The sequence below is a fragment of the Somniosus microcephalus genome, chromosome 5, assembly GCF_052327205.1.
Source record: "Somniosus microcephalus isolate GS21.2 chromosome 5, FLI_Smic_1.0, whole genome shotgun sequence".
In the NCBI taxonomy this organism is placed as follows: domain Eukaryota; kingdom Metazoa; phylum Chordata; class Chondrichthyes; order Squaliformes; family Somniosidae; genus Somniosus; species Somniosus microcephalus.
The window spans coordinates 318,037,117-318,052,842 of NC_140991.1; the positions used below are offsets into that span (position 1 = coordinate 318,037,117).

A 15,726-nucleotide genomic window follows, 5' to 3' on the forward strand; every position below is an offset into this window, starting at 1 on the left:
ACCCACAGAGTTAAAGTTTGAAAAGAGCACCTAACACCCCACTTAACGTAACTCACACACTTACCCAAACTCACAGCACTCTCTGCTGACTCGCACTCAGTGCTTGCTCGCACTAGCCTGGTCTTTTTATACTGTTTGTTTGTTTACAGCCAAATGAGTCACCCCTGCTGATTGGTTAGAAAACTGGTTTCCACTGCCTGCTGTGCCAATTTACTCCTACTGCAGTGTAACCTTGTTTTACTCTTCTTAAACCAACAGAATCCCAAATATTTAACTTTTCCCCTTTACTTAAACTGGTTAAGTAATCTTATCAAGAATGATTTAAAGAGAAATAACAATTAAAGAACTCACACACTTACCCAAACTCACAGCACTCTCTGCTGACTCGCAAGGAGAAGATGTTTCCAGTAACCAGAGGACACAGGTTTAAGGTGATTGGCATAAGAACCAGAGGCGACATGAGGAAACTTTTTTTTTTACGAGATGTGCTCGGGTGAAGTAGCTGGGCTCTGGGTATTTGGTGGGTCGGTGTGGTTGAATATGCTCATGTCTGTTGAATTTCCTCATCATCAAAAGGATGGTCAGTGTGAGAGAGTTGCTTGGTTGAAGGGAATTGGTTGCAAACCTAGGCGTTATATTTACGCTCTGTGCGCAGGGGGGTGGGGGGCGGTGGATGCCAAGTGGACGTTGGGGTGTTTCTTCCACATGGAAGAGGGTGGAATCACAATTTCTCTACTCAGTGGGGGAATGCAGTGTTGGGGTCTGATATTTCTGTTTGAGGGTGAAGAGGGATCTCCAGTCCTCTATTTCCACTCTGGGGAGGGAAGCATTGTCGTCCTCCATTTTATCCTCAATCGAGGTGTTGGGACCATTGCTCTACAGTCTTGATAGTTCCTCATGGAGTCTATGTGAGCGCACCTTTACCTACATGCCTGCTGTTTTCCAAGGCAAGGTGTGCTGCAGTGCTACACAGTGGTCAGAGTATCAAACTGCACCCAGATTTCACAGAAGAGGACCAGTTGATCAACAGTCACGTAACTTTAGAATGCCACTTAGTTACGTGCAGTGTTCCCTTTAAGCTGCGCAACGCTCTGAGGGTCCCGTGCAGCCGGCTTTTAAATCGAAAAACCGCGCATGCGTGGTGTTTTGAATGGGCCGCACAGCCTGTTAAAGCGCCCCCCCCCCCCAACCCAAAAAAAAATTACAGGGAACGTTGGTATGTAGCGTTACTCGGAAAGCACCACCTACAGGCGCAATACCAAAATGTTGGGACCGCACGCTTTTTAAACACATAATAGTCGTTGCTTTTTTCCCTCTGCTGGTAGGGAGATTTCTGTATTGGGAATTATGTAATTGCTAAACAATGCATTAAATACATTAGAAGCACATTTGCAGTAATAAAAAAAAGGCAACTATTTTGCTATTAAATATACATGTCATCATGCACAATAAAAGGAGAAATTTGATTTCTGATTTTGGCTGTTTGTCTGATTTTTAATGTCCCGATTTTCTAGTTTGCAGCTTGAGAGATGTGTCACAAGAAAGACTTGCATTTCTATAGCGCCTTTCATCACCTCAGGACGTCCCAAAGCGCTTTACAGCCAAAGAAGCACTTTTTTGAAGTGTCGTCACTGTTGTAATGCAGGAAAAACGTCCGCCAATAGGTGTGTGTGAATGTGACTCAGGTTATCGCACCCGGACCATTTTACCCGTTGTGTTGAAAGCAGATTGCCTCACACAGGATTTAATTTTGAACTTGCATCATTTTCCTCAATTTAACAAGAAGTATTTCTTGGTGGGGTGGGTGGGGAATGGATTAAAGACAGTAAGAAGCAGCAAGGCCAGGATTGCTCCACGCAACACAAGCTTGTCTCTCGTCACTGGAATTCACTGGTCAGGGATGAGCAACAGGGATCACAATGTTAAGATTGAAATCCTGGAGTTTGCTCCCATTTATTTATTTATTTTTTGGAGTTGAGGGCAATGTTCCCTGTAATTTTTTTTTTGGGTGCGGGGGCCCTTTAACTGGCTGCGCGGCCCATTCAATTACATTACACAGAATTACACAGGATAAACGGGACAGAAACAGGCCATTCGGCCCAACCAGTCCATGCCGGCGTTTATGCTCCACTCGAGCCTCCTCCCGTCTTTCCTCATCTAAATCTATCAGCGTAACCCTCTATTCCCTTCTCCCTCATATGCTTGTCCAGCCTCCCCTTAAATGCATCTATACTATTCGCCTCAACCACTCCCTATGGTAGCGAGTTCCACATTCTCACCACTCTCTGGGTAAAGAAGTTTCTCCTGAATTCCCTATTGGATTTCTTGGTGACTATCTTATATTGATGGCCTCTAGTTATGCTCTTCCCCACAAGTGGAAACATTCTCTCTGTATCCACTCTATCAAAACCTTTCATGATTTTAAAGACCTCTATTAGGTCACCCCTCAGCCTTTTTTCAAGAGAAAAGAGACCCAGCCTGTTCATCCTTTCCTGATATGTATACCCTCGCATTTCTGGTATCATCCTTGTAAAACTTCTCTGCACCCTCTCCAGTGCCTCTATATCCTTTTCATAATATGGCGACCAGAACTGTACGCAGTACTCCAAGTGTGGTCTAACCAAGGTTCGACACAGGTTTAGCATAACTTCCCTACTTTTCAATTCTATCCCTCTAGAAATAAACCCTAGTGCTTGTGGCTACTCATTGTAAAGCCGGCGAGAGGCCTGTGCGGGACCTCCAGATTGTAGTGCGGCCGCACGGCTTAGCGGGAACGTTGGTGGGGGGGGGGGGGGAAGGATAAAGTGAGCAGAGGGATTTTGGAACATAGTTCAGAGATTCTTTTCCTTAACGATTTACTGGTGCTTCAGAACATGAAAATAATTGATCATCAATGTCAGTAGAATTGAAAGCATCAATTTTGAAGAAGAATGCTTTTTGAAAAGGGAGAAAGTAACTTGAGTCCTCCTGTGAAAGAGAGACTCGCCAATAGGCCTCAGCCATTTTATGTTTTAGACTGACTGTGTAAAATGACAGCTCTCCTGCACCCAGCAAGCCACACGCACGTACCTGAGAGACTGTGTAGTTCTTGCTCTGCCATATTTTCTTGGCTTCTGCTTTCTCCTTTTTGCAGAGCAGGTCAGGAGCAGGCGTTGTTCCAGTATTCCGAGCGTCAATCAGCTTGGTAACCAGGGCCCAAAGCCGTGCCTGCCACCTCAGTACGCCGGGAATGGCATCCGCTGGGTTCAAAGAGAAGTGAACAAATAAGCACTCTGCTGTCCTCAGCCTGCCTTTGTCAACATGAAGCAGTCCCAAGTCAGAAGCAGGGTGAAGTTCTCTCTATGCTGATCCAACTTGACATCAGCACCTCCCCATCTGCATTACAGCGACGTTTCCACGTTCAACAGATATGTTCCTTGCCTCATTTTTTTGGGGGGTGAGGGATTGATTTTTTGTGCTCAAGCCAAAGAATATTAGCACACGGGTATGGAAAAAAAGCAAACTTACCTCTGAGTCAGAAGTTTGTGGGTTCAAGTCACACTTCAGGGACTTGAGCACAAAAATCTAGGCTGACACTCCAGTGCAGTACTGAGGGAGTGCTGCACTGTCGGAGGGGCAGTGCTGAGGGAGTGCCGCACTGTCGGTGGGGCAGTACTGAGGGAGTGCCGCACTGTCGGAGGGGCAGTACTGAGGGAGCGCTGCACTGTCGGAGGGGCAGTGCTGAGGGAGTGCCGCACTGTCGGAGGGGCAGTGCTGAGGGAGCGCTGCACTGTCGGAGGGGCAGTACTGAGGGAGCGCTGCACTGTCGGAGGGGCAGTACTGAGGGAGTGCTGCACTGTCGGAGGGGCAGTGCTGAGGGAGTGCCGCACTGTCGGTGGGGCAGTACTGAGGGAGTGCCGCACTGTCGGAGGGGCAGTACTGAGGGAGCGCTGCACTGTCGGAGGGGCAGTGCTGAGGGAGTGCCGCACTGTCGGAGGGGCAGTGCTGAGGGAGCGCTGCACTGTCGGAGGGGCAGTACTGAGGGAGCGCTGCACTGTCGGAGGGGCAGTACTGAGGGAGCGCCGCACTGTCGGAGGGGCAGTGCTGAGGAAGCGCCACACTGTCAGAGGGGCAGTACTAAGGGAGTGCTGCACTGTTGGAGGGGCAGTGCTGAGGGAGTGCTGCACTGTCGGAGGAGCAGTGCTGAGGGAGCGCTGCACTGTCGGAGGGGCAGTGCTGAGGGAGCGCTGCACTGTCGGAGGGGCAGTACTGAGGGAGTGCTGCACTGTCGGAGGTGCCGTCTTTCGGATGAAACGTTAACCCGAGGCCCCGTCTGCTCTCAGGTGGACATAAAAGATCCCATGGCACTATTTCGAAGAAGAGCAGGGGAGTTCTCCCCGGTGTCCCGGGGCCAATATTTATCCCTCAATCAACATCACAAAAACATATTACAGTATCTGGTCATTATCACATTGCTGTTTGTGGGAGCTTGCTGTGCGCAAATTGGCTGTCATGTTTCCTACATTACAAAGTGACTACACTTCAAAAAGTACTTCATTGGCTGTAAAGCACTTTGGGACATCCGGTGGTCGTGAAAGGCGCTATAGAAATGCAAGACTTCGTTTGTAATGGTGGTAAAACAGGTGGGCACACGGATTAGATTAGATGGCAGTGGGGGGGGGGGGGGGAAATTAAAAAGGAACTCCTTTACTCAGCTCAGTAATACATTAATTTGATGAGTTAATAAACTCACAACTGAACCGAAAAGACGGTAATGTGCAGCTTACAAAGTGCACCAGGATATCTGCTGGCTGCTTGAACTGGAGGAGCTCAGTCACTTACTTTTAACATCCCACAGAATGTCCTGCTCAGGAGGGGCAGCATACAGGATGTACAGGCGGACCGTGTCAATCCCGTACTGCTGGACCATTTCTGCTGGGTCAATACCGTTGTGCTTGGATTTGCTCATCTTCTCCCAGGTGATCTGCAGTTTCTCGGAGGTAGAGGCATGGAGCGGGTCAGGACCTTGTGTGGAAAGAAGAAAAACAGTAAAATTGCGTGCATCTTATAAATAAATGCTTAATTTCTAATAGCCCGCTATGTATTGCCCAAAAATGATGCCAACTTCATCATGGTAAAACTGATTAAGTCCATTCATTGGGCTGATGAATTAATGCTCGTGATACACTCTGTGCCGATCACGTGAACTGAACTGGAGTCAAATATGTAGAAGCTGGGGTTGTTCTCCTTGGAGCAGAGAAGGTTGAGAGGAGATTTGATAGAGGTGTTCAAAATCATGAGGGGTCTGGACAGAGTACATAGAGACTGTTCCCATTGGCGGAAGGGTCGAGAACCAGAGGACACAGATTTAAGGCAAAAGAAACAAAGGTGACCTGAAGAAAAACTTTTTTTACGCAGCGAGGGGTTAAGATCTGGAATGCACTGCCTGAGAGGGTGGTGGAAGCAGATTAAATCGTGGCTTTCAAAAAGGGAATTGGAGAAGTACCCGAGGGGAAGAGTTATTTTTAACTCGTATATAAGCACAAGAGCTTGTAAGGAACATCAGTTTTTAATTTGGCAGATATCAGTCAGGGTAGCAACAAAGGTGTCAAGGTTCCCACTCTTCATTGGTATCCAGTGACCAGAGGTGGAATGTGTAGCCATCTGGACATCAGGGGAGGATGAGATCAGGTTCATAGGAGCAGGAGTAGGCCATTCAGCCCCTCGAGCCTGCTCCGCCATTCAATGAGATCACGGCTGATCATCCAAATTCAGTACCCGGTCCCTGCCTTCTCTCCATATCCCTTGATCCCTTTAGCCTTAAGAAATATATCCAACTCCTTCTTGAATATATTTAATGAATTGGCCTCCACTGCCTTCTGTGGTAGAGAATTCCACAGGTTCACCACTCTCTGGGTGAAGAAATTCCTCCTCATCTCAGTCCTAAATGGCTTACTTACCCCTTATCCTTAGACTGTGAGCCCTGGTTCTGGACTCCCCGACCATCGGGAACATCCTTCCTCCATCTAGTCTGTCTAGTCCTGTCAGAATTTTATAAGTTTCAATGAGATCCCCTCTCATTCTTCTAAACTCCAGCGAGTATAAGCCCAATCGACACAATCTCTCCTCATACGTCAGTCCTGCCATCCCAGGTATCAGTCTGGTGAATCTTCGCTGAACTCCTTCCATGGCAAGAACATCCTTCCTCAGATAAGGCGACCAAAACTGCACACAATACTCAAGGTGTGGTCTCACTAAGGCCCTGTACAACTGCAGCAAGACATCCTTGTTCCTGTACTCAAACCCTCTCGCTACGAAGGCCAACATACCATTTGCCTTCTTAACCGCCTGCTGCACCTGCATGCTTACCTTCAGCGACTGGTGCACAAGGACACCCAGGTCTCGTTGCACTTCCCCTTCTCCCAATCTATTGCCATTCAGATAATAATCTGCCTTCCTGTTTTTGACACCAAGGTGGATAACCTCGCATTTATCCACGTTATATTGCATCTGCCATGCTTCTGCCCAATCACCCAACCTGTCCAAATCATCCTGGAGTTTCTCGGCATCCTCCTCACAGCACACACGCCCACCCAGCTTTGTGTCGTCTGCAAACTTGGAGATATTACATCTGGTTCCCTTGTCTAGATCATTAATATATATTGTGAATAGCTGGGGTCCAAGGACCGATCCCTGTGGTACCCCACTAGTCACTGCCTGCCACTCGGAAAAAGACCCATTTATTCCAACTCTTTGCTTTCTGTCTGCCAACCAGTTCTCTATCCAAGTCAATACCTTGCCCCCAATCCCATGTGCCTTAACTTTACACGCTAATCTCTTATGCGGGACCTTATCGAAAGCCTTTTGAAAGTCCAAATACACCACATCCACTGGTTCTCCCTTATCTATTTTACCAGTTACATCCTCAAAAAATTCCAGTAGATTAGTCAAGCACGATTTACTTTTTGTAAATCCATGTTGACTTTGTCCGATCCTGTCACTGTTTTCCAAGTGCTCTGCTATTACATCTTTTATAATGGACTCTAGCATTTTCCCCACTACCGATGTCAGGCTTACCGGTCTGTAATTCCCCGTTTTCTACCACCTTTTTTGAATAGTGGGGTAACATTAGCTACCCTCCAATCCATGGGTACTCATAGAGTCATAGAGTTTTACAGCACAGAAAGAGGCCCTTCGGCCCATCGTGTCTGCGCCGCCCATCCATCCCTGTCCAGTCTAATCCCATTTTCCAGCATTTGGTCCATAGCCTTGTATGCAATGGCATTTCAAGTGCTCATCCAAATGCTTCTTGAATGTTGTGAGGGTTCCTGCCTCCACCACCCTTTCAGGCATTGAGTTCCACATTCCAACCACCCTCTGGGTGGAAAAGTTCCTCCTCAAATCCCCTCTAAATCTCCTGCCCCTTACCCTGAATCTATGCCCCCTTGTTATTGACCCCCCCCACTAAGGGGAAAAGTTCCTCTTTATCTACCCTATCTATGCCCCTCATTATTTTGTACACCTCAATCAGGTCCCCCCTCAGCCTTCTCTGCTCCAAGGAAAACAACTCCAGCCTGTCCAGCCTCTCTTCATAGCTGAGGCGCTCCATCCCAGGTAACATCCTGGTGAATCTTCTCTGCACCCTCTCCAAAGCAATCACATCCTTCCTATAGTGAGGCGACCAGAACTGCACACAGTACTCCAGCTGTGGCCTCACCAGCGTTTTGTACAGCTCCATCATAACCTCCCTGCTCTTATATTCTATGCCTCGGCTAATGAAGGCAAGTATCCCATATGCCTTTTTAACCACCTTATCTACCTGCTCCGCTGCCTTCAGGGATCTATGTACATGTACACCAAGGTCCCTCTGACCCTCTGTACTTCCTAGGGTCCTACCACTCATTGTGTATTCCCTTGCCTTATTTGTCCGTCCAAAATGCATCACCTCGCACTTTTCAGGGTTAAATTCCATTTGCCACTGTTCCAGATTCCATCAAATGTTGGAAGATGATCAGCAATGCATCTACTATTTCTAGGGCCACTTCCTTAAGTACCCTGGGGATTTATCGGCCTTCAATCCCATCAATTTCCCTAACACCATTTCCCTACAAATACTGATTTCTTTCAGTTCCTCCCTTTCATCAGACCCTATGTTCCCCGACATCTCTGGGAGGTTATTTGTGTCCTCCTTTGTGAAGACAGAACCAAAATATGTATTTAATTGGTCTGCCATTTCTTTGTTGCCCATTATAAATTCCCCTGATTCTGACTGCAAGGGACCTACGCTTGACTTCACCAATCTTTTTCTCTTCACATATCTATAAAAGCTTTTACAGTCAGTTTTTATGTTCCATGCAAGCTTACTCTCATATTCTATTTTCCCCCATTTAATTAATCCCTTTGTCCTCCTTTGTTGAATCCTAAACTGCTCCCAATCCTCAGGTTTACTGCTTTTTCTGGTCAATTTATATGTCCTCTCCTTGGATCTTATGTTATCCCTAATTTCCCTTGTTAGCCACGGTTGAGTCACCTTTTTTGTTTTATTTTTATGCCAAACTGGGATGAACAAATTCTGTAGTACATCCATGCGGTCTTTGAATGTTTGCCATTGCCTATCCACCGTCAACCCTTTGAGTGACATTCCCCAATCAATCCTACCCAACTCGCGCCTCATACCATCGTAGTTTCCTTTATTTAAATTCAGGACCCTAGTCTCCGAGTCAACTACTTCACTCTCCATCTTAATGAAGAATTCTATCATATTATGATCGCTCCGACCCAAGGGGTCCTAGACAAGTTTCTCTCTATCGACCCTATCAGCTGCTTTCAAAATCCTACAAACCTTAGTCAAATCACCCCTTAACCTTAACCTTCTATATTCCAGGGAATACAAGCCTAGGATCAGCCGTGATGCCCTCATGTCGTCACTCATCATGAAGGCTCATGTCAAGAAAAGCACTGGGGCATCTACAACGGAGCCAGCAAAGTCAGTGCCTTCCGGAGAAGAGGGAGCAGCAGAGGGGGACAAAATTGGCGCGTAAAGCAAAGTACATTTTAATATTGTTTTAATAAAAAAACGAAAACCCGATATTGCTGCTGTCCGAATCATGCAGCACAACAGCAATTCATTTCGTTTGACCATGTCCCGGGAACAGGCTGCCTCCCTACGCCAACAGCCACCTGCAAAAACAAAAACAAATCAAGCTGGCCCGCTGGAACTCCGACCACACAGTTGAAGAACAACAGGCTGGAGGGCACGTCCAGGACAATACACAGCTGGGTGCTCAGATAAAACTATCTGAATCCCTCGACCCGTTACAGTCCTGTAACACTCGATGCACGAAATGACACCGTGGCCTAGACATTCCAGGTGGCTATAAACCTGCTGGTGCCACCGCCGGCCGCTGAAATTGACGGCGCTGGCAGGACCGGTAAATTTGCACTGGTCACTAAATGACATTAGCCCAGCTCTAAACTTACTGCGCAAGGCCGTTTCCGTGGCGCTAGTCCCGGCAGGAGGCCCAGTGTAGCGTGGCCGTAGTGTCATTTCAGCAAGAACAGCCTTCTCTTAAAGCAAGGCGGCCATTTTAGATATAAAAACAGAAAATGCTGGAAATACTCAGCAGGTCAGGCAGCTTCTGTGGAGAGAGAAACAGAGTTAACGTTTCAGGTCGCTGACCCATCGTCAGAACATCGAGCTGAAATGTTAACTCTGTTTCTCTCTCTCCACAGATGCTGCCCGACCTGCTGAATATTTCCATCATTTTCTGTTTTTATTTCAGATTTCCAGCATCCGCAGTATTTTGCTTTTGCATTGCTGTCATTTTAGAGAGTGGTTCGGTCCCTTGAAGGGGAACTGCCTTCTAAAATGAGTTCCGCGCTAGAGAAGGGCGTTAGAGTGGCGGCTGGCATTTTTCGCCAGGACTGTGGCAGTTAAGTCGCCCAGTTTCTAGGCCCCTGTATTTAATACCCATTATAGTAAAGGAAAATGTTTGGGGGTGAGGGGAGAGGGAAATCTCAAGAATGGAATTTTCTTTTGCTCCTTTCTGATGAGAAATAAATCTAAACCATTTGAAGAACATGAAGGGCCATGGCCGAGCACACCCAGCGACAGTAACTTGCAAAGCCTGCGTGTCTCGTGCCTATCTGTAACCATATATTTCACGTATAGAGTTTAGGATCAAATCATGGACATTTACGGCACAGAAGGAGGCCATTCGGCCCATCGTGTCTATGCCAGCCACAAAAATAAAGCGCTCTCCAGCCTAATCCCACTTTCCAGCTCTTGGTCCGTAGCCCTGTAGGTTACGGCACTTCAAGTGCACATCCAATGCAAGATCTAGATGAGAAAACTATCGAAAGGCTGGTGCAGGAGGAACAGGAGGTTAAACAAGCTTCTGCAGGACTAAGCTATTTTTCATTAAATTGACCATTACCACCGACCTAAGCTTTAAGCCACAGCTGTGTCCTGTGGCGCAAAGATATCAGTTGTGAAATGGTTGCCACGGAAGCCAGAGATCTTGCTCACAGATGGCAAGAATAACCTGTGTTGATTTTTGCAGAAGTGTCTGTATCAAAATGACTAACCCAAGCTGATGAAATAGTAAACTATTTTAACCTGGAGACAATCACAAATAGCTGACCGTTGAACTGACTCTTGACCACTGGGATTGCAAAAGGTCTGAAAGGACAGAAAAACAGCAAGATCCTACAATGGGCCAGATAAGAGTTAAAGAACCATTAGAGTCATAGGCCAGAAATTCGGTGTGCTGCGCCACCAGTTAGCGCCCAAAGAGGGCACTTAGTGGGTTTAGCGCCACTGGCCACGCCTCCCGCGAAATTTAGCGGGGCGCTAATGGCGGTGTTAGCCGGTAGCGCTGCGCCGCCACTGATGGCATCATCGGTGTGCGTAGCGCCCCGCTACCGCCCCGATCGCCAAATTTGGTAGCGCCCCCCGCTGTAACGCCGGTCGCAATTTGCGACCGGTTCAGGGGGGCCTACCTGCGGCGGTAGAGGCGCTGAGGTGCGGGGCGGCCATTTTTTTTGCTGGCCGCCTGCCAGCACCTCTTCGCGCAGCCGTCCCCGGCCTCCTGAGCCCCCCCCACCCCCCGCGTTGTGCTGGCTGTCTACCAAGAGCCCGGCACTTCTCCTCGGAGCCGGGCTCTTTTGCCGGCACTCGCGATCTCAGATCGCGCTGCAGCAGGCCCCTCCCCTTTAAGAAGGGGAGGAAGGCCTGCAGTACCACAGCGCGCCGTGCTGCAGCGTGTGGCGCTGCGGCACGTTGCGCTGCGAACTTCAGTTGCAGCGCCCCAAGACGGATGCGGGGCGCCTCGAGTAGCGCTGCGCTTCCGTCTGGGGCGCTGAAACTGAATTTCTGGCGGGTGTTCGCGACTCCTTCCGGGGCGGTACTTCCGGCGCCCCGGCGAGATTGGTGCCCCGGGTGCCACTGAATTTCTAGGCCATAGAGTCATAGAGGCACAGAAGGAGGCAAATGTATGTTGAAATGTTTAAGTGTCCTAATCCAAATTGTACACTCTCGGGAGCCGCAAGCCTACATTTCGTTGTACTGCACTTGTGCACTAACAATGACAATAAAAGTTGATTTGATTTGATTTGAGTCCGTGCCGGCTCTCTGTAGAGCAGTCCAGTCAGTCCCATTCCTCCGCTCTATCCCCGGAGCCCTGCAAGTTTATTTCCCTCCAGTGCCTATCCAGTCTCCCCTTGAAAACATTGAGTGTCTCCGCTTCCACCACTTCTGTCGGCAGCGAGTTCCAGGTCATCACCACTCGCTGCGTAAAAAAGGTTTTCCTCACATCCCCCCTGTATCTCTTGCCCAAAACCTTAAATCTGTGTCCCCCTAATCCTTGTACCATCAACTAGTGGGAACAGCCTTTCCCCGTTTAGCCTATCCAAACCCATCATAATCTTGTACACCTCTATTAAATCACCCCGCAACCTCATTTGCTCTAATGAAAACAAATTCAGCTTCTCCAACCTGTCCTTGTAGCTAAGATCCCCCATCCCTGGAACCATTCTGGTAAATCTCCTCTGCACCCTCTCAAGGACCTTCCCATCCTTCCTAAAGTGTGGTGACCAGAACGGGACGCAATACACCAGTTGTGGCCTAATCAGCACTTTATAAAGGTTCAGCATAACTTCTCTACTTTTGTACTCAATACCTCTATTTATGAAGCCCAAGATCCCATATGCTTTGCTAGCCACTCTCAATATGTCCCGCCACCTTCAGGGACCTATGCACATTAACTCCCAGGTCCCTCTGTCCCTGCACACTCTTTAAAACTGTGCCATTAAGTGTATATTGCCTCTCCCTGTTCCTTCTGCCAAAATGCATCACCTCACACTTCTCTGTACAGGAAACTTTCTGGTATCCGGCACTGACGGGACCGAGCTGGTGCCGTACCATCAAAACTGCCGTAGAAACCAGCGCTAATGTTAAAACATAGGGAGCTTTTGAGCTCCGTGAGAATCAACAAACCCCGTTGCTTAGCAACAGCTTCAAAACAGTCGGCCACAGCTTAAAAGCGTCTCTGTAGCTAAGCAACAGCTTCAGCTAGACCTTGCAGAGCCTGACTGGAAAAAAAAAAGCAACGAGAAGTAAAAAAACTTATAGGAAACAGCTCCTGAATTTTGCCGGTAGATAGAGCTTTCCGGACATTTAACCTCTGGTTAAACGAAAGTTTCCTGTATTAAATTCCATCTGCCACTTGTCTGCCCAGTCTGCTAGCCTTTCTATGTCCTGTTGCAGTCGATATCATCATCACTGTTTGCCACACCCCCAAGTTTGGTGTCATCGGCAAATTTAGAAATTCTACTCTATATTCCAATACCCAGGTCATTTATATATATCAAAAAAAGCAGTGGCCCCAACACTGACCCTTGGGGAACACCACTGTCTACCATCCTCCAGTCTGAAAAACAGCCATTTGCCACAACTCGCTGTTTTCTGTCCTTAAGTCAATTCCCTATCCAAGCTGCCACTGACCCACTTATTCCATGAGCCTCAATTTTGTTAACCAGCCTTCTATGTGGTACTTTGTCAAACATCTTCTGAAAATCCATGTAGACAACATCCATTGCATTCCCTTCATCAATCCTCCCTGTTACTTCATCAAGAAATTCAATTAGATTAGTCAAACACGATCTGCCTTTTACAAATCCGTGTTGGCTCTCCTTAATTAGCATAAACCTCACCAAGTGCCTGTTAATTTTTTCCTTGATTATTGTTTCTAAAACTTTACCCACCACTGATGTTAAACTGACCGGCCTGTAGTTACTGGGATTGTCCTTACACCCTTTCTTGAACAATGGTGTCATATTTGCCACTTTCCAATCCTCAGGCACCTCCCCCGCATCTAGGGAAGATTGGAAAATTATGGCAAGCCCTTCCGCGATCTCCTCCCCCAATTCCCTTAACAACCTGGATGCAAGCCATCTGGACCAGGCGACTTATCCACTCTAAGCATACCCAACCTTTCTAGTACATCCTGTCTATCAATTTTCACCCCTTCCATTCCTTCTACCTTTTCCACTTCTACCGATATTTTGTCAACATCCACCTCCTTAGTAAACACCGAAACAAAGTACTCATTGAGTATTCTAGCCTTGCCCTGCGCCTCGAAGCATATATCACCTTCTTTGTCGCGAATAGGCCTCACCCTGCCTCTTACTACCCGCTTACTGTTTACATGACGGTAGAAGATTTTTGGGTTCCCTTTTATATTAACCACCATTCTACTCTCATATTCTCTCTTTGCCAATCTTATTTTCATCTTCACTTCCCCTCTCATTTGGTTTGGTTCTCCCTTGAAGAATTCACCTGACATTCATCATACACCTTTTTTTTGTTTCATCATCTTCTTTATCTCCCTCGTCATCCAAGGAGCCCTTGCTTTGGTTCCCTTACCCTTCCCTCTTGTTGGAATGTACCTAGCCTGTACTTGGAACATCTCCTCCTTAAAGATCACCCATTGTTCCGTTACAGTTTTTCCTGTCAGCCTTTGGTTCCATTTTACCCTGGCTAGATCCTTTCGCATCCCATTGAAGTTAGCCCTATTCCAGTTTAGAAGTTCCACTCTAGATTGTTCCTTGCTCCTCTCCATTGCTAATCTAAATCTTATGATACGATGATCACTCGTACCCAAGTGTTCTCCCACAGACACTTGGTCGATCTGGCCCACCTCATTCCCCAGCACCAGATCCAGCAATGCCTCCTTCCTAGTTGGGCCAAGAACATACTGGTCAAGGAAATTCTCCTGAACACATTTCAGAAATTCCTCCCCCTCCTTTCCCTTTACCTTAGTATTATCCCAATTGATATTGGGTAATTAAAAGTCCCTCAATATCACCACTCTATAGCTCTTGCATATCTCTGCGATTTCCCTGCAGATTTGCTCCTCTACCTCCCCCTCACTATTTGGAGACCTGTAGAATACCCCCAATAGTGTGATCATACCCTTTTTGCTCCTCAACTCTAACCAAATGGATTCTGTCCTTGTCCCCTCAAGAACATCCTCCCTTTCCAACACTCCAATGTCTTCCTTAATCAGCACGGTCACCCCACCTCCCTTTTTTCCTTCCCTATCTTTTCTGAACACCTTGTACCCTTGAATATGAAGTGTCCAGTCCTCACCGTTTTTAAGCCACGTTTCCGTTATCGCCACAACATCATATTGCCACAAGGCTAATTGTGCTTGTAGCTCGCCAACCTTACTCACCACACTTTGTGCGTTTACGTACATGCATTCTAAACCCATTTTTGAATTTTTCGTAGTCTTTCTTAGTCTGCTCCTCTCTAATATGTTACTACTTCCGCCTCCAGCGCTATCCAACACACTCACTCTTTTATGCACCTTATTCCTCTTTTCTACTCCTATGTTAAAAGTGTACGTGCAGAAGAATTCACAGAAATCACAGAAACCCCACAGTGCAGATAGAGGCCATTTCGGCCCATCGAGCCTGCACTGACACATATCCCACCCGATCCCCGTAACCCCTACACCAACACATATCCCACCCTATCCCCGTAACCCCACGTATTTAATCCCCCTAACACTAAGGGTCAATTTATCATAGCCAATCAACCTAACCCGCACATCTTTGGGCTGTGGGAGGAAACTGGAGCACCCGGAGGAAACCCACGCAAACACGGGGAGAATGTGCAAACTCCACACAGACAGTCACCCGAGGCCGGATTCGAACCCGGGTCCCTGGCGCTGTGAGGCAACAGTGCTAACCACTATGCCACCGTGCTGATTGATTCAACTGGGACATGTGATCAAGGACAAGGGTACAACCGAGGACACATCGTAGCCTTCGGGCAGTCGAAGGAAGGAACCCAGACTGCGTGTCCGACCAAGGAAGAAGGAAGAAACGTGAAGACACCTTCCTTCGTACATCCACTATGCTGACCGGCGCCCGGGTAAACATAGAAAATAGGAGCAGGAGTCGGCCATTCGGCCCCTCGAGCCTGCTCCGCCATTCAATGAGATCATGGCTGATCAGCATGTAATGTAGGATCTATTCGGGGCTGTGTGTCTCCAAGTGTGTGTACTCATTATATAATCTTAATACATATCCACCGTTGCTGTTAATTAACACCAAGTCTGAGTCCTTAGTATTCTTACACCAAGTACTTTTTAAATGTGATGAGTGTTTCTGCCTCTACCACCCTTTCAGGCAGAGAGTTCCAGACTCCCACCACCCTCTGGGTGAAAAACATTCTCAACT

At 47.5% G+C, this 15,726-nt stretch overlaps 1 protein-coding gene across 4 annotated transcripts in view; it reads right to left on the reverse strand.

Annotated features, from left to right (window-relative positions):
- The window catches only part of lars2 (leucyl-tRNA synthetase 2, mitochondrial), a 144,061-nt gene that overhangs the window by 38,347 nt on the left and 89,988 nt on the right, over positions 1 to 15,726 (reverse strand). For all 4 annotated transcript variants that reach the window (XM_085989298.1, XM_085989297.1, XM_085989299.1 and 1 more), the window contains exons 16-17: positions 4,822 to 5,004; positions 3,070 to 3,239 (exon numbers count right to left, since the gene is read on the reverse strand). In XM_085989298.1, the coding sequence (XP_085845424.1) occupies positions 3,070 to 3,239; positions 4,822 to 5,004 (353 nt within the window). The remainder of the gene's footprint in view (positions 1 to 3,069; positions 3,240 to 4,821; positions 5,005 to 15,726) is intronic.